General features: G+C 34.1%; 3 protein-coding genes across 3 annotated transcripts; 1 reads left to right on the top strand and 2 right to left on the bottom strand.

The window, feature by feature from the left end:
• Positions 1-5,296: 5,296 nt before the first annotated feature.
• On the top strand, positions 5,297-7,096 carry LOC125219640 (nuclear receptor coactivator 2-like). Its single transcript, XM_048121669.1, has one exon. The coding sequence runs from the start codon at positions 5,343-5,345 to the stop codon at positions 6,981-6,983; it is 1,641 nt and encodes a 546-aa protein (XP_047977626.1). The 5' UTR covers positions 5,297-5,342; the 3' UTR covers positions 6,984-7,096.
• Positions 7,097-8,759: 1,663 nt separating this feature from the next.
• LOC125220817 lies at positions 8,760-9,113 on the bottom strand. Its single transcript, XM_048122952.1, has one exon. It carries the CDS (start codon positions 9,111-9,113, stop codon positions 8,760-8,762), a length of 354 nt encoding a protein of 117 aa, XP_047978909.1.
• Positions 9,114-16,208: 7,095 nt separating this feature from the next.
• Positions 16,209-19,106, bottom strand: LOC125219639 (laccase-15-like). The gene is made up of 6 exons (XM_048121668.1): positions 18,970-19,106; positions 18,753-18,904; positions 18,441-18,685; positions 18,240-18,368; positions 16,573-17,514; positions 16,209-16,491 (listed from the first exon to the last, which is right to left on the bottom strand). The coding sequence occupies exons 1-6, from the start codon at positions 19,063-19,065 to the stop codon at positions 16,361-16,363; spliced, it is 1,695 nt and encodes a 564-aa protein (XP_047977625.1). The 5' UTR covers positions 19,066-19,106; the 3' UTR covers positions 16,209-16,360.
• Positions 19,107-20,077: the final 971 nt, after the last annotated feature.

The raw sequence follows: 20,077 nt of genomic DNA on the forward strand, positions 1-20,077 counted from the left end.
AACTTGGAGCAACATAGAGAGTTTAGCCTAAACACATGGTAGAATTTGCAACAAAAACCATAGGAACCATGCTCTCGTTGAGTGGAATTGGGATTTGGAGACGGATCGTCGGAATGTTGGCCGGAATTTCTTCCTCCTCTCCCTTTTCTCGTGTCTGAATATGTCTGAATCTCTTCCAAAACCGCCCCGGAAACCAATTTGAAACCTAAAATTCGACAGTTTTCGAGAAAAACGCCCGACCGGGCAAAATGGTGCCAACCCGGGCGTTTCCACTGTCCCCGGGCGTTTTTAATGCTGAAAACGCCCGACCCGGGCGTTTTTGCCGGTTTTGACTGCTTCGCGCAACCTTCGTCAAATGGTCATAACTTCTTCATCCGAGCTCCGATTGAGGCGTGTAATATACCCACGCGAAGCTATTTCAAAGACGAAGATAATGGTGGTAAGATAAAAGAATTTGGATACCATCTTGATAGGCAACGAACAGTTTCAATCAGACGCTACTCCACATGTACATCTATCAACTAATAGATAATAATCAAGCTTTAATGATTAATTGATAGATGATTTTAATGTACAAAATAGGAGAAATAATGGAGTAGAACAAGTATTATTTGATTCACATCAGTATACCGCAATTTCACGATATATAGAAATATGGTACAGTGTACAGAAAAAAACTACTCCCCCCGTCTCTCTGTAGCTGAGTCATTTTTTTTGTTGGCAAAAAATACTTTACTCTCTCTTATTTTACTATCTCTTTATTTCTTCACTTTTTTTCATTTCTACTTTATTCTCCTTTTATTTAACTCATTTAAAACAATCTTTCTTAAATCTCATGCCGAAAAGAAATGTCTCTACTATAGAGGGACGGGGGGAGTATTTAAAAGTAGAGTTTTGGAGGGATTTCTATTTTATTCTAATTTGTATATAAATATATTAAATATAATATTCCCTCCATCTCATTCAAAATGATCAACTTTCCTTTATTGTTTGTCCCAATCAAGATGTCTACTTTCCAATTTTGGAAACAACCTCTTCTCTCCTCTCTACTCATAAAAATATTCAACTATTTTTTATCTTTACTTTATTCCACCTAACAACACTTCCTAAAATCTCGTGTCACTCAAGAATGTGGCCATCTTGAGTGGGACGGAGGGAGTATAATAGTAGTATAATTTTTCAATATATAACGGTTTTCGTTATGTATCGAGGATTCGGTATATCGCGATATACCATAAATTCGGTATGTCATAGTATACCGTGGTATCGTTACCGTACTGTTCGGTACGGTATCATACTGTACCAAAAACAGAGGTATATCTAAAAGCCGGTATTTTCGGTATTTTTCCCGTACGATAAGTGCGGTATTTAAGTTTTTTTTTCTCACCCCTACTGTGCAACGGCAGTCCCGTCCCGACAATTGCAACCTTTCCTTCCGAGTATAATTTCAGTAGTTTGGACATATTTATGTGTAAGGTGTTCAACTAATTACAATTAACGTAAATGCCGAGGAATAGATTAAGACCCTTAACTGTTAATTAACTGTAATTAGCGTAAGACAGCCAGATTCCTTTACTTGTAATACGGCAACTTTACTGTCCTTTATGATTCAAGGTCAGAGTCAATTAACAAGTGTTTGAAATTTGAATAATTGCTTTCATCAAGGGATGCAAAACGAATTTTTATTTTTATATTCTGAATAATTAGGAATTTAAAATAAGCGATAATGGAAATTTTTTTGAATAAAATTTAAGTGCTATGAATCATTTTGTTGATGTTAATATTTGTCTTCTTTTGTTCCAAGTTATGTTATTCTTGAGATAATAATTATCACGTCAAAATTATAACTAACAAACTTTTACTCGATTCTAATTTTGTACAAATTTATAAAAAGTGTTTCAAAATATACCAATTTTTCTGTTATTTCGATTTATCACACGATTCTTCCCTATAAATACTAGCGTAGAAAATTGAAAATGCCCAACATGACTTAAGCAACAAAATGTATTAAATGACATTATTGGATGTCCACCTAATTTTACCTAGTCATCCGACTATAATTTCTGTAAACAACTAAAATTTCGTAGTTAGAGGCAATAATTTCAGTTCGTGAGAAACTGAAATTAGAATGAAAAGCCAATTGTTTGGGCACCTTAATTACCTTGACTGTAAATTTGGAGAAGTGTTATCACGGTTGGTTGTACTTTACAATAGTGTGCTTTTGAAGTCAGATAAGGATGTATAGCACAATTTATCACGAAATATAGATATCGTTTTTGTTAGATGGATTAAACTCTGTATATATTGACTTCAACAGTGTTTACACTGTATATTTTAATCTAAACAAGCCTTGTCATTCCATGCATGCATTAATTTGTTGGGCCACATGGTGCGGACCAATTTAATGAACTTTAATTAGGGTCCAAATTATTATTATTAAATTTTAGTTCTAAATTGATGAAGTCAACTGATTTTCGATTAGTTCTCGATTAATAATTTAGTATATTTAATTAAAAATCACGGAAGTCACCACCAAACTAGTTGATCTCTAATTTGTAAAAGTATACAAAAAATTATTCAAACTGTTAATCATGGTTTAGTACTTTTAAATTTTAATATAACAATCGCGAATCTATAATGTACCTTAATCAATGTAGTCATGTTACTTTCAAATTTTTGCAATTTATGATTCACATGGGATTCATCTGTGGTCACACATGCGGGAACGAGATTTTCTTGATTTTTACTCAATATTTGTCATACCTAAAGATCTAACTGAAAAATCACATAAAGCAAAAAATTTTAAAAAAATATTTATACAATTAAATTAAAATTCTAATGTGTCAATTGACAATTTTCGATAATTTATGTGTTCAATGTTACGCCAATCGATAATTATTAAGGAATTTAAAAGCCAAAATTATGAAGTCAATTTTGACATCGATTAAGTAGGACAACAGTACACAACCTAACTAAACAATGACTAAGATTGCAACAATAATTTTCACCATTATCGATCCTTGGAATCAGGCAGCAAAATAGTATTTAATGGACTATAAAATTGGGTCAAACTTTGGGTAAAAACTTTATGTCCAATTTTCCTACTATATTTTAAAACGTTACCCATCTGACATAAAACTTGGGTAAAATAACAAAGCAATTTAACCTTGCAGATTTAAAAGTTTAGATAATTTATAAAATTTACCTAGTCAGATCTGACCGGAAAAAATATTGGAGCACTAGTATTTATAGTGGCTACCGCGTCACCTGAAGCTTCAATGATACCAAATAAATTACTACTCTACAGTAGAAAATAAATAAACAATTAAAGAAATCCATCAAACCTTTTCTTATTAGTTTGGCCTCAGACATATTGGGTTGACGTTTCATATTGTCCGCTTTGGATTAAGTTCGCACGAATTTATTTTCGGGTCAATCCCAAAAGTCCTAGACATATATTATATACACCTTCGAACTTCCCTTAAACTCTCGATGTGGGAAAGGTTTATACTCGACAAACCTCCCCTCACATGAGATCACATCGGGAACAGGCAGACGCAGTCGACACATTGAGACATTACAGGCTCGACTCGAACTTAAGTCATCATAGGCCTCGCTCGATCTGGCTCTGATACCACTTGTTCGGATTATCGACTGCAATGGATGTTTGATATTGTCTACTGTGGGTCAAACCCGCATGTATTTGTTTTTGGATCACTCCCAAAAGACCCTCAAACAGATTGGGATTGAACAAGAATTATATACACTTTCCAATTTCAAACACCCAACATGGAATGAGTTTGTACTCAATAATTTTATGCAAACAACTTGAGAAGATAAAAGATATTTTTAGCTTCAGAAACATTGCAATATCATATCAATAATAGTATATATAAATAGTTATACAAAATGTTGGTTCTCATCAAATAATTAATATAGAGCGTTTGATGGACAAGGGAATCATAAATGCACAAACTTAAATTGCACAATGCTACCATAATATTATTTATTTATCTATCTATTTAAAAATATATTTTTAAAAAGCTATAGTACATATTTGCAAATTTTAATTAAAATAATAATAAATTAATGGTTTTATTTAATGTTCAAATGTGAAATAAATATTTTACTGAACCATTAATAAATAGATTAATTTGTTCAAACTGAAATTATGACATATTACCTTATGTTAAATAACATTACTCTATATTTCTCTTGCATGAGAACAATACTTATTTTAAGTTAATAGAATGAACTGCTGCAAAAATGTGTAAACTCCTATGCGATGGCTACAAGTGGGGGACTCCAATACCACCATAACTCTTAACGTATAAAAATTAAATTAAATGGAGTAAATCCTAATTACCATTCGCTTCATCCTACCACAAGCGAGTCGCTTGATTTTAGACTGTTCCAAGTAATATGAGTCACTTCTATTTGTAGTAGCACGTGCTATAACTAAATCAAAACCCTAAAATTAGTTATTAACAATAACTAAATCCAAGCTCTAATTCAAAGCCCTCATCTATATCACCATCTTACCAGCTCTATAGAGTGGGTATTAAACAGCCTTTGATCACGACACTATTCAATTCATGCATTTTGGAACACTATTTAGCACTAAGAAATTGTGCAATAGAAACTCACATATTTTTATATTTTATTACTTATAATTTTTAATCATAATTTTGAATTAAATTAATTTACAAATAAAAGAAGATTACTCACATTTTCATTAAAACAGAAAATTACATTTAACAAAAAGTTGAACTTGATGATATTGTCCAACGTGTAGTGACTAGTGATCTCGGTGTTTTCTAAATTGGTTAAAAAAAAATTTATTCAACAGTCAGAAAATTTGCCAAAAATTAAAATCAGAAAAGTATTTAAAATTTAAAATTATGGAAGAGAAACAAAAATGGTCCAAATATATGTGAATAATAAATGTAATCATAAATGAGAAAATGTCAGATTTTGAGATTTTCTTTAATCAAAGCAATATGTGGTCCATTTATGGGGGATCAAAGTACGTGCAGACATACAACGCCCGCGTGCTATTGACCTTGTCCATCTTTGCTCACTCCCAAGAGCACGACACTCCGGTCCGCGGATGCACGATGAATTGTTAACTTTTGAACTATGAAGATAAAAAAGGATATGAAAGAAATTTGGATGAGCAATCCAAGTCAACATAATGAATCGATCTCTTTCTTATCCTTGCCAAAATCAATTATAAACAGATTCAATAACCTAGGGTGGGCCCTACCCCACATTTTCTCCCACCAATATCACCATTTTCCCTCTCCCCTGGTGTCCCCTGCCCGCCACATCACCACTAACGCATGGTTTCACGGATGCAATCAATCCTCTCTCTCTATCATAACCCCTTCTTTCAGCTAAATAAAACGCCTCCTCTTAATCACCTACTCTACTCTAATCTCTCTCTCACAGAGCGTAACCAAATCCCCTCCTCTCTCTCTCTCTCTCTCTCTCCTAAATCTGCTTCCTCTCTGCAACCAATCTCTGCGCCCATGGAGAACAACTACTCGTACAACTCCTACCCTGAGTCCGGCGACTCCTCGCCGCGCTCTCGCGAGATCGATTTCGAGAATCCGCCGCCGTGGGAGGATTCGCAGGGGAATCAGCCACCGCCTAATTATAAGGTCAAGTTTATGTGCAGCTACGGCGGGAAGATCCACCCGCGCCCGCACGATAACCAGCTCTCCTACATCGGCGGCGAGACCAAGATCCTCTCCGTCGATCGCAACATCAAATTCGCCTCTCTGCTCTCCAAGCTCATCGCACTCTCTGATAACCACACTATCTCCTTCAAGTACCAGCTCCCCGGCGAAGATCTCGACGCTCTAATTTCGGTCACCAACGATGACGATCTGGAGCACATGATGCACGAGTACGAGCGCTTGTACCGGATTTCGCCTAAACCGACGAGGTTGAGGATTTTCATTTTCACCACGCTGAATCAGAGCCTCAATTCCTCCACTAGGAGCTTCGGCTCCGATGAGGTCAAGTCGGAAAAGGAGAGGTTCGTAGAGGCGTTGAATTCTGCTCCGATTATCACCGCGCCGCTGCATACGGCGTCGGTCGCGGCTCCACTACAGCCGCCGGCTGGTAACATCGATTTCATGTTTGGATTGGAGAAAGCGGCGGCGCAACCGACGGTTCTGCCGCCGATGATGGGGAGAGTTCCGGATGTGGAGGAGCCGGTGTTCCTTCCAGGACAGGATGAGCGGTCAATGGCGATGGATCCGATCCAGAAGCATATTCAGGATCTGCAGCGACTGAGGCTTGAGGAGCAGCAAGGGATCTACAGAAGAAAAAGCGAGGATAGTCTACCCGGAGGTTATCCCGCCGGCGAGTATTACAAGGTGCCGGAGAAAGCTCCTCCGCCGGTTATGCCTAGCGGCGTCACTCACTGGCCTGACAACAGGCAAATCCCCGGTGGAATGTTCCCGACGAGCACAGAGCAGCCGGTTTACATGGTCCAAACGCCGGCGGGTGCGTACCACGCGCCGTTGATGCGACCAGTGACTGGAGCTCCGGCGCAGGGGTACTACGCCGTTCAGCGGATGGCGTCAGACCAGCAACAACAACAACTGCAGCAAATTCAACAACATCAGCAGCAAATTCAACAACAGCAGCAGCAGCAGCAGATGTACAATGTGATTCCACACCCACAGCAGCAGCAGAAGGCGGCGGGATATTCGGAGGGTTTCGGGATGGTGAGGGCGGGGACAGGTGGCGGGGTAGGAATGGTGACGGAAGCAGGGTACGCGCAGGTGGCGTACGATGTGGGGGCGGGGAGGCAGGTGATGTACACGACGGCACAAGGGGGCATGGTGGGGGCGCCGCCGCAGTATCAAGCCGTGGTGAGCGCCGCCGACATGCGGACAGCTGGAGGATTGAATCCGGAAGCCGGTGGAAAGGGTGTCCCCAAAGTTACGCAAACTCAGGCTTCTATGTGATTTGGGGGTCAACAATTATACTCTTTTTTAAATAGTCATTAAACCTTAGTTTCATTGGATAATAATTTGAGTGTTGTATGGATACACTATATATATGTATGTTTCTCTTTCCATTTGCTTTTGTACATATCAACAAACTCGGTCAATCCGAATTAGTTAGATTTTTTTGTGGTCAATCAAAAAAAAATTGGACACAAACATAAAGAAAATTACCACGGTTAACGCCTTTAAATTTTCTTTATAAATCCGTTCATCCCCATTTTCCCCTCGCCCCACATCCTTCCGCACAGCCTCTTACCTTTATGTAAATAAAACTCTCTTCTCTTCTATTGGGCATGTGATCGTCTTCAGAATTATGGGCCACTTCTGTTATATATTGTCAGCTAAGTAGTACCCCATACGTACCGGTGGCGTCGGCAGTAAAATCGATGGTCGGGCCATGACAAAGGTAATGCTCATTGAAGAGAGGCGATTACTTCAAGATGTTGATGTCGTTGTTTATAAACTTATAGTATAAAATGTAGGAACAAAATTAAATAAAATACATAAATAATTTTTGGTGCGCCCTATCATTGGAGCGATGAGGATGGTGGGGAGATCAACGGTTATCGGGCAATATGGCTGGTCATTCCGCTGATCGCATCGGGTAAAAGGATGTCCTATTGCAGTGCTCTTATTAATTTGTCACCATTCCAGTGATAGAGTAAATATTTTTAAGCGTAGATAGTAAATTTCAGTTTTAAATTTTACTAAGGTTGTTAATACTACTAATTTATCTAGGTTATTGTAGTATTTGTTTTTTATGTGCTATATTTCTCTGTTCTTTGGTCGACAACAAATTACTACTCGTATAATTTAATGAGTAGTACTGAGTAAATATTTTTAAGCAAAGATAGTAAATTTCAGTTTCAAATTTTACTAAGGTTGTTAATGCTACTAATTTATCTAGGTTATTGTAGTATTTGTTTTTTTTTAAGTGCTATATTTCTCTGTTCTTTGGCCGTCAACAAATTACCGCTCGTATAATTTAATTAGTACTAGTACTCTATGTATTAGAAAGATATTCATCATTTAACATAGAGATAAGATATTTGAGTTTATTTTTAAAAAAGAATCAATCAAGTTATGACAACAAACTTTCCTCATTTTTTAGGAGTTGTTAATTAGGGGTGGAGAAGCACAGCAAAACCTTGTCTCGTTGTGGTCAGCCAATTGGAACTTGGGCAGCTGTTTTATTAATGTCGTTGGATGCTTTGGAAAATGCTCGAGATTTCTTTACGATATTTTAAACTAGATGGAAAACTTGCAAGCCAATTTTTCTCCACTCAGTTTCAGCCTTCAGTAATCAGTATTATGCTCCGACCTTAAATAATACCATCGTATATATTGTCATACCCAAAAGTATATTAATTCCTTCGTAGCATCCATAGTGGTGACGTCCGGCGGACATTCTGACGGACTTCCCTAAAACACCTTCTACCACGTCATAAGGACCTTCCATTACAGTGCCACATCATAAGGACATCCTATTGTACAATGGCGGACATCCCCAAGGATATCCCAGCGGACATCCCTAATAATAAAAATTCACAAATTCACCAAATTAAACAATTTACGGAATTAAAATTTCGACACGAATATGGACGGAGAAAGTGCAATGATAAATTGATTAAATAAAAAAAAAAGTACAATTCAACAAAAAAAAAATTAAAACAAATTACATTATAAATATCAACGTGCACCCCTCCGCGTCCATAGCTCTTCAATTATATCGTTCTAAAGTCGAATATGGGCTTGTCGTTGGCGCATGTCGGCAAATGCACGAACCTGATCGGCCTCTTCATGGGGTATCCCCATACGTACGTTGGCGGTGGCCACGCCATGGCTTGGACCGGCAGCATCAACATTATCATTGACCCAATCAGTCAGTGTTGGACTTTCATCTTCGACAATCATGTTGTGCATGATAATACATTCGTACATGAGATCAGCGATGTTGTCAATATACCACAGCCGTGATGGACCCTTCACTGCCGCCCATCGAGCCTGGAGCACACCAAATACCCACTCCACATCCTTGCGCGCCTCCTGACGTCCCGCAAAATAGGTCTTCTTTCGTCCGTTGTTCATCTGATCCTCTTCACAAAGACGGGCCACATAGGATGTGACATCCCTAATCCGACATCTGCATTATTTTGCATATTAGCATATTTTATTGTCATTGCATATTATATTGTCATTTTTGTACTATAGATATGTTAGGTAATATTAATTTACGAAAACTATTAAAATGGAGGTATATATACATATAATTTTATAATATAAATTAGTATACATATATATAATAGTTACGTAAATATGTGTGCATGTGTAGTCTAAATAGTACTAGTAGTTATGTATGTATATATATATATATATATAAGGGTGCGTTAAAATGAAAACACTCTTAAAATGACACTGTGACACCATGCTAGACTGCAATATTATAAACTCTAGACTGCAATATCCAATACACTAGACTGCAATCTATAGATTGCAGTCCAGCGTATTGGATATTGCAGGCAGGAAAAATTGCAGTCTAGCGTATTGGATATTGCAGTCCGCGAAAATTTAGCCTCGAGCAATTTTTATGATTGCCACATGGCAGCTGATTATTCGTCCACATGTACAAATGATTGGCTAGGAATGGTGGTATGGTGTTACTTTAAGAGGTGTTGTCATTTTAACACAAACCTCTCTCTCTCTCTATATATATATATATAGGGGAGCACTAGGGTGCCCCCTTATTTAGAGTCACAACGTACATCCAATCTGGTGCTGCCATGTGGCACAAAACATGCAATATTTTAAACACAAAAATGCAATCTAGTTGTATATGCATTTTCGCAGATTGCATTTTTGTTGTATGTAAATTGCATTTTATAGTGTTGAGTTTTGCATTTTCACATAAATTGCATTTTTTATTGTTAAGTTTTGCATTTTCACGTATAAAAATGCAATCCGTCTATATATAAAATGCAATTTAAACGGTCAATATCTTAAATGCAAAACTTAACAATAAAATATGCAATCTGCATATAACAAAAATGCAATCTGCCGAAATTCATTTATAGCTTCTACAAATGCGTATTGCATTTTTCTGTATACAATATTGCATTTTTCGTGCCATGTGGCAGCACGTGGTTGGATGTACGTTGTAATTTTAAAATTAGTTGTTATACTAGTACACCCCTATATATATATATATATATATATATATTTTATATATGATGGAGTATATCTATATATATGGTGCGCCCATATCTATCCAAATTGTTGTTTTCAAATTTTAGTAGTGTTGTTAAAAATGACTAAATAAAAATATATTTCTTGTAGATCTCTGATTCATGTATTCAAATCTAAGAATCCCTTTAGTAGACGATGTTAATTTGACAATCATTTGTTGATATTATTAAATATTTTTCTCTAAATAGTAAATTAATTAATTAAGTCCAGAGTCTCAAAACATTTTTATTTCCAATTCGAGTTGCATGAAAAACATGAAAATTAATACCAATATTACACGTTTTGTTATTGTAGGTACTGCATGTGTTGATGAATAATTATTTGTAATTAGACCTAGTGAATGTTTTTTGATTACCATCTTTTCAATCATTAGATTGTATCATTATTCACCGTCTTAAATGAAGTGTTTAATTTTTTCTCTAAAAAATTAATTGAAGTTGAAATTAATTATGACCCCTTCAACTATATACTATGAAACGATCAACCTAAAATTAGCCAATTAATCTAAATTATAAATTTATAGTTAATTATAAAGAAAAGTTATAAAATAACCAAAATCTAAATCAACAATATATACTAGATTTAAGTGAAATTAACATTAACATATTAATAAACATGAACTGCTCAAAATAATGAAAACTCACTTGACACGTTCATACACGTTTAAACACGAACACGATAAAACTACTGAACTCTAATCAATAACGATTGTGTGATCTTGATATTGAGGCATAATAATGTCTGACAATTGCATCTTTGACGATGAAAGCCATCAACATTCTCCAACTATAATGACGCTCTAATTAATCGCCATACGCGGAATCAAGATATCACAAAAAGATTAGTTAAATAATCACTTAATTAATTAGTACTCCTTTGGTCCCATTAAATGTCCCATATTTCTTTATTTGAACGGTCTCTAATAAATATCTCATTTCACTTTTACCATTTTTATTAGTGGACCCCACATCCCACTAACTCATTCTCACTCACATTTTATAAAACTATTATATAAAATTATGACCCACATTTCACTAACTTTTTCTATCCACTTTTTCTCACAAACGAACAATTTCTTAAAAATTTGCATCAGTCAAATATAAGACATTTAATGATGACCGGAGGGAATAGCAAGTAGTATTTCGATTTTACGCTACCCATAGTTGTAATTTGTGTACAAATTCTACATTTGCATTTCTTGATCTCTCATGAAAGGAGAGTAGTCTTGATAGGTACTTTGCTTTCTCGTCTATGTGTTTTATTCTCTCCGGTTAATTTAACTAATTATTTTTTCATATCAAGATTGGTTACGTATTAATTAAGTAAAAACTATTCTTAATCTATCTATAAATATATAAAATGGGAGTTTTGGAGATATTTACAAAATTGTCATTAAAAATATTATAATAAAATAAAATGAAATAAAGACTTCATAATTATAAATTATAAATTATACTAGTAATTATATGTAACTTCCATGTAGTTGGTTTAGTGGAGTAGTGGAGCACATGGAATCTTCCTATAAATATTTCCTAAACTAAAGAAGTCGAAGAAGATAGAGAGACTCTAGAGGCGTGGAGGAAGAAGAGACTCAAAAGCGAACTTATTATTCGTTCTATGAGTTAAAGGTGGCTGAAATTCAAGGGCATGGACCGAATAAGTTGGCCTTGATATTTAGCTAATGTAATTGGTAAGATTGTAGTAGTACTAATTAATTTGTAAAAATGCGTTTTACATTTTATTATTTTACATGTACTTAATTTTAAGGTTTAATAACGACATTAGTATAAATGAATCAAATCTCAGTTAATAATAGTATTATTATACATATGCATCATTATTGTCAATATACTCATGTTGTTGCATGATCGAGTCTATTCCATTGTATCAAAAGTTATAAATATTAGATAATAATGTTGTGTAGTAGTAATATTTAATGCACGATAATAATGATGATAATTAATTTTTTTACTTCAATCAAATATGTAATATAAATTTAACCCATTTTATTTTATAAATTTCAATATTTAAATCATTTATGAATTTTTAATTACAATTAAGGTAGTGAAAAGGTTTTATTTATTTTTGTGATAATTATGAGAAGTAGAAATGAAACTGTTTTTGTAAATAAATTGATGAGAGGTGGAAGTAAAAAGTTTTTTTGAAGATAAATTGATCACCTATTAAAAGTTTAGAAGTTAAATAGTGGTACTCTACTACTAATCAAAAGTTTAGTAATAATTTTGGGAAGTAGAAATAGGGGTGAGATCCCCTGCTGTGTTTAAAACACAGCACCAAATGCTGTGCTATGAAACGCACAAATTTAGGAATAAAACGACATCTTCTCTCCACTTTCTCAATCTTTTAATATTTTATTCTTATTTTTATATTTTTAAAGTATTACCAGTGAATAAATTTAGCTAAAAAAATGTAAGTGTAGTATCTTAATTTTTTTTATTTCTTTCAGTTACCGAAAGATTTGTCAAATCTGAAAATATTAATTGTAGGTATCCTTTTTAAAATAAAATATTTAAAAATAATAATGAATACCGTTTAAAATTGGATTCCTCAATTAAATATTAATCAAATTATCAAATACTATAAAATAAGTAATTAACGACGAAAGGAAATATGAAGGATAGAAAATGACATGCTACGCATTTTATGTAGACAACTTATGTGAGCACCAACTCCGTTCAACATATTTTTAGTGTTGTTCGTTTTACTTTATAGTTTGATTTAATACATTTTTAAAAATGTTATTGGCATTTTTAATTTGGTTAATTATAGTTATTATTTTTAAAAAATTTATTTCAAAAAGGATACCTACCATTAATATTTTCTGATTTAACAAATACTTCAGTAAATGAACGAAAGAAAAAAAATTAAGATACTACACTTATATATTTTTTTAGCTAAATTTATTCACTACTCATGGTAATACTTTCAACTCATGCATTGTCTTCATAATTTAAAAATATAAAAATAAGAATAAAATATTGAAAGATTGAGAAAGTGGAGAGAAGCTGCCGTTTTATTCCTAAATTTGTGCGTTTCACAGCACAACATTTGGTGCTGTGTTTTTAAACACAGTAGGGGATCTCATCCCTAGAAATGAAAAGATTTTGGAGGTGAAAAGGTTTTTTTGGGTTCGCGTAATAATGGAGAGAAGTGAAAAGATTTTAGAAGAGGTGATGAAATGAAAAGATTTTGCAAAGAGATCTTAATATTTTTTGTAATATTAAATTCGATCTTTTAAAGTTACATTTTGGGATATTTACCTTTTTTAGAAATAAAATATTATATACCTATTACTATATGTGCTTTTTGCAAAGTAGTTTTATTAGGTTACATATTAGAGATGCTTTTCTTATATACTTTCTCTGTCCTAAAAATCTGAATTTTTGAAGCAACATAAGTTTTAATACAAAATTGATAAAGTAAAAAAGGGAAAGAGAAAATATTTCACACACATTTAATCAAAATAAAATGATATATAGATATTATATTTTTTATTTCACACACATTTTCAAATAGAACCACTAGAAAAAAGTTGATGAGTTATAATTTTTTTATTGCTTACACTAAAATCTTGATATAATTTTGCTATCTTTTGTCAAATGTATTATTGTATATATTTATTATTAATACATTTATAATTTTAGATTCGTATATTAGTATAATGTTTCGTACTATTTCTTATAAATATTTTATAATTTGATATAACTATAAATATTTTATAATTTGATATAACTATAATGAGCCGTGCATAGCACGGGAATAATACTAGTTTATACTAAAATAGAACTTAATTTACTGAGATTTTATGATTGTTTTTCGAAAGAACATAAAGTGCAATCTTTTCTCCCGCTCAATATATGTCCAGACTCTAGATTAAATTAGATTATTAATATTGATGGTTTTTCAACTATTCATGACTGATGACACCTTTTATATACATATAATTCAAAGATGAGTATACGTATACACTAGGAATTATACCGCAATAAATACAAATTCACACCATAGCAATATTAGAAAACCATCCAATAATTAAATCAATTAAAGTAGTATGAGAGTACAAGAAATTAACTGTCTATTTGCTAGCTTCCTAGACTATATACATGTTTTCAAAATTAATAATACCAAATGTCCATTTTAATTATGCGACATGACGGTGACTTTATACAATAATTAGCTAGGACATTTATTTTATAATTAATGTTGCGTAAGAAAATACCAGTAAAGTAAAGTGTATTGACTTTGAATTTTCTGATTGAGAGTTTTTGCCGTGCATATATATATTGCTGTCAAATTAATTTTGCCTTTTTTATACAGTATGATATTAAATGTATACTAATTAAATGTACTAATTTAGGCAGTTAATGTAACTTGATTTACTAAATTACAAACCCCTAATTTTTTCAAAACGCGTGAGAAATTTATTTTGACAAATTTTCACAAATATACATAGTACGTATAATCTGATGATGAAAGATAAGTACCCAAAATCGAAATTAGATCCTATCCACAATAAATAGCTAGAAACAAAGATGAAAATGATTGAATCATAGCAGCCGGGAAGATTTACTATTATACCCCTTACATGAGATGTTCACAAAAAAGTGACCTAAATATCCTAAAATTCAATTAAAATGTACAAAGTGTTACCTAACACATGAATAAATTATTGCATTCTTTACAATAATCTCACCTACCTCTCTTCCTTGATTTGGGAAGTGTGGAACGTTTGGTCGGAGGATTAAAATTGACAATTACTATAAACTTTTAAAGTAGTAGTATAAAATTTAATTAATATAGATCCTGGAAATTGTTTTTTCGTCGGTGATTATGTGATACTGTTAAATATATTGATATCTTAATAAAGTTAAATTCAACATTTTAATGCGTGCCTCCGAAGATAAGGGAGAGCATTTCCGAGTAAAAACCTCTATGATCTAAGATTTCATAAACAGCCAAAGAAAAAGGAAACCATGATAGAAATTAATTAGTAAAAGATTTATTTAATACTAGCGTATAATTGGTCTCGACATAATTAAGCGTAATATTTAATTTCAAGATTTAAAGTGGATTCCAATAAAGTACTCCATGGTATACATGATACTTATAATTTTTTTCTTACAAAGTTTATAATAGTATAATAATTTTTATAGAAAAATACACGTGAATATACGTGATTGTGATCAACATTGAACTGCAACTTATTGCATAACTAAGACCAAATATCAATCTTATGATTGCAAGTTTGCAATATCAAACGACTAGGACTGATGTCACATGACAATCAATTTAATTAATCATAAATTTTAATGGAAAATTTTCAATTAATGCAACAATCAGTTATATATGATAATGTCTCGATTCTCGCAAATTTAGATCAAATTCACATAATTTATGTATAAGCATAATGGTGTACATTCATAATTAAGTCGATTCAACTTTATGACTTATGATGATGTATATTTTTGAACTTGTAATGAAATCTAACATTTTCAACTATAAATATACCGAAAGGCAAGATTTCCCAATATTAAACGATTTATATGAAAGTTTTGTTCTATAAACGTGAGGTATGTATTAAATTAGTTTTTCTTGAAAGAGGACAACATAATTTAATTTGGACTATTCTCTATGAATTGGGTCGGCCTTTAAAGTTAAGTAGGAAAAATTCATGCAATCAAATTATCCAACTATATTAGCCACACTATAATTAATCCTCTCTCTTCGAATTCTTTAGTAGTAGAAATTATATATAGGTCCACTAATAAAGATGTCTGTCTAGTCATAAGAATGAAAAATATCATCTTTGTCACGTAAACCAAATTTAGGAGTGCAAGCCATAAATTTTGATTTGAAAAGTAGTTGGTGCAAACCCAACTTTTCTATTTTGTGACATTTCGAAAAGTAGTGCAAACAACATAGTACTGTAAAATCATAAAGTGTGCAATTCAAACCTAATTCAATTATTTTTCAAACGTCTTGTATCACGTCCAACACTTTAAAATCAATTAATTAATGAAAATATCAAACACTTCAACTATTAACATAGACACTACTATAACCGCAAAAGATCAACACGGCGGCATATCCGGCGGCGGCGGGAGCACTCGCTCCTCCGCCCCTCTTCCGCTCCTCACGATGAACACCGTCTCCATCCCCCACGTCAGATGCCGCTCAAAATGGCAATGCAAGAACCACACCCCTACATGTTATAAAATTAAACTATAGCATATAAAATTGAAATCGAAATTCAATTTTGGTACATTGGAGATAACTTGAATACCTGGATTGTCGGCAGTGAACCTTATCGCGACCCACCCATTTTTGGGCACGATAACAGTGTTACGCTTCTGCGGGTCTGCGATATTATACCTCAAGGGATCTTTTATTGGATCAAAGTTGCCAAATCCCCAACCAACAACAAAGAAACTAAATCCATGCAAATGCATAGGGTGATCAAGCCCCACCACTTGGTTTGTACCTTGGAAAATGACTTCAATGTTGGAGTTGTAGCTCAACATTGCAACTTTGGTGCCCCTTTTAGGGATTTGTAGCTCAAATGGGATGAAATCGGATGTGTAATTGAACACAAAAGGCGGGGATAGTGGGAATTTGTTGCTAAATATGCCGGAGATTTGGTAGAAGTAGGCCTCGAGGATGTCGATTGGCGGGGCCACGAAGGTGAGGTTGTTCATGGCGGCCGCGAGGCGGGTCCCGTTGCGGCCGGCGCAGGTCTCCCCGGGCCCGCAGGGGAAGGCGTTGATGGAGACGGTGGTGATGATTTGTTTGTGGATGTGTTGAGGGACTATGAATGGGTGGAGTTTGGACATTAGGCTTTTGATGCTAAAGGTGTAGTTAAGGGCGGCGGACGTGTCATTGGGGAGGGGGAGTTTGGGGAATTGGGGCGGGGCGGGGCGGGCGTGGGAGTACTGGAGGACTGCGGTGGCGGTGGTGTTGTCGAAGGTGATGCCGAGTCCGTTTGTGTAGGGTTGGGTGGCCATGTAGTAGTGGGCCGGCGCCTGGTGGGCGCGGAGGAGGCAGTCCATTGTCTGGCCGGGGCTAATCGCGATATAGTCTTTGGTGAGTGGAGTGGTGTAGCACCCGTCGGTCGCGACCAATGTGAGAGCGTGGCGCGCCACCCCGAAGAAGAGGATCTCATTCATGGCCGCGTTCACTATGCGTAAGAGGTACGTCTTGCCCTGCTCCACCTTCATAACGAACCTATCTGCAAGGTTCCTAACATATATGAATTTCACTTCATTTTTCTTACTTGCTAATATTTTTGTTCCTTCAATTTTTTTTTTATATTTCAGTTCGGATTGAGATTATTAATCATGGTTCATTAACTTAATTAAACTTTATAATATTTCTATTATAATTATTTTTTACACTATATAATTCATAATTATGTTATGTAGTAATTTTTTAAATTTCAAAATTTTCTCTGAAATACTCCATTAATTAGAGTCTATCATGCAACAATAATTTCATTTATTAGTGAAATTAATACTCCGTCCATGAAAAATAGTCTCATTTTGCCATTTTTAAATGTCTACAAAAAATAGTCTCATTTCAAAAAATAAAAACTCCATTACACTTTATCTACCTTTATCCTCATCTCATTTACTTTTTCTTTATTTTCCCTTACTTTTTCTCCTTTCTACTTATTCACTTTTTTTCTCCATTTCTTTTACTTTATTAATTTATCATTAAAATTCATGCCTTATACAAATAGAACTACGTGCTATTTTTTATGGAAGGAGTACTTAAAAATGATGAGAAGACCTCATCGATAACTTTCTAAGTCGAAACACTATAAATGGTTAGTATAGTAGGAAGCCTCTTGCATTAATGCTACCAATTTCATCCTACTAAAGCCATTTCTTTCCAATCCAAGTCACATTTTTTCTAACTTTCAAAATCATTTAAATAAATAAAATAATGACTTACCAGGCGACGAGCAAGGATATAAATCCCCAGGCTGCCCATTTATAGTATACGCATCGGAATTCCTCGGTTGCCCTCCCGAAGCAACAAATTCCTCCATAACCTTCATCACATCTTCCCTCCACCACTCCCCTAAACAAAAATCGACACGAAAAAAATACTTATCAGAAACGAAACGCACCTAAAAATGTAGTCCGAACTCACCTAGTATGACTGGGACTTCCTTATCGGGCTTGGGGAACGGGTACGTGCCCCCAGGCTTCGGGCGCACCACGATGGCCCCGTGCACCGTGGCACGGGACCAGTCGCTGTGGGCGTGCCACCACAGCGTCCCTTCTTCCTTGGAGAATATGACCTTTTGACTGAATTGGTTCCCGGGCTGAATCGGACACTGGGTGATGTACGCGGGGCCGTCAGTCCACGGATTCCGAGGCTGCTTCACTCCATGCCTGAAAAGTGTCGAAAAAGACCGATTTGGACATGGATCAAGATTAGGGACGAGGAGAAACGACTTACCAGTGAAGGGTAATATTGTAATTTCCCTTATTGAATACATCTACTATGATGGTCTCCCCTGCATGAACCTTGAGAGTTGGGCCAGGGAATTTCCCATTCACTGTTAAAATCCTTTTTTTCTCACATAATCTCTCATATAAAGCTTCCCTAACCTGCAATAAATTATTTAGTAGAAAAACAAACACGAACGCGAAAACGAACGAGAAGAAGCACTCACGATGAAGCGGTAGCGTTGAATCTTGGAAGCTTTTATACAGATGGAGGTTGAGAAGATCAAGATAAGTAAAATGCAGTAGTGATATTTGAAAAACATGGCGTGAGAAAACCAAATTTTTTGGTATGTGATTTTTGTTTTGTTTTGAAGTGCAATTTATAGAATTGTGAAGAGTAAAGTTCTTAGAGATTGAAAATTCTATTTATGATATAAAGTAGATTGCGCAAAGTTGATTTTTTTACATGTCGTAATGTGATATTTTATCAGAATAGAAGAATGTTTTGACTTATATTTTTGATCAAGTTCTATCTAATGTTACTTTTATAAGGTGTCATGATTTATGGTAATTAAAGGTAAAATCTATTCTTTAATTTATTACATGGTCACTTTAATTTATGTCTGGTTGCTTTGTTTTACCAATATTGCATGTGTTTTCAACTTTGTGATTTATTGATATTCTTCGAATTTTTTCATTTTTGATGAAAGATGTGTGGGGATGAGACTTTTATTCCTGTTGAGTAAAATAGCATTTGGATATGACATAATTGATTACTTATTTAATTGATTATTTGAGACTAATAAAGCAAGAGATGTTCTGGCATATTATCAGCTTTAAATTCTTTGCCACAAATTAACAGATGTCAGTAGAGTTTCAACCAAACTAGTGCATCTTTATATATTAAGGCATTTAATGTTTTCTTGTAATATTATTATCACATGAGTTGTAATATTGTATGGAGCTTTATTCTCATATAAAATTTCACTGTGTTTTAAGTGTACAAAACTCACAAGCTAAAAAGATGACAATTAAGAACACAAAACTAGTTTTGTATACAATTTCACTGTTTTTGTAAGGAGTTGATAAATAAAAATCAAACCTTAATTTTACTCCTAGCCTCTATAATTAGGTGCAAAATTAGTTACAAATCATTTTCAATATACTATCTTGAGTCATAGAGTATAATTTTCAGCAAATAATTACTCATTTCCGAAATTGTAACTGTAACGTGTATTTTAAACAATTCCAAGTTTTAACAAAGTTTTATCTCAATCATAAATTCAAATTTAAGAGAATAAAAAATAATATCAATTTTATGTTTCAAACTTACAA

This window comes from Salvia hispanica, chromosome 4 (assembly GCF_023119035.1).
Source record: "Salvia hispanica cultivar TCC Black 2014 chromosome 4, UniMelb_Shisp_WGS_1.0, whole genome shotgun sequence".
Taxonomy (NCBI): Eukaryota; Viridiplantae; Streptophyta; class Magnoliopsida; order Lamiales; family Lamiaceae; genus Salvia; species Salvia hispanica.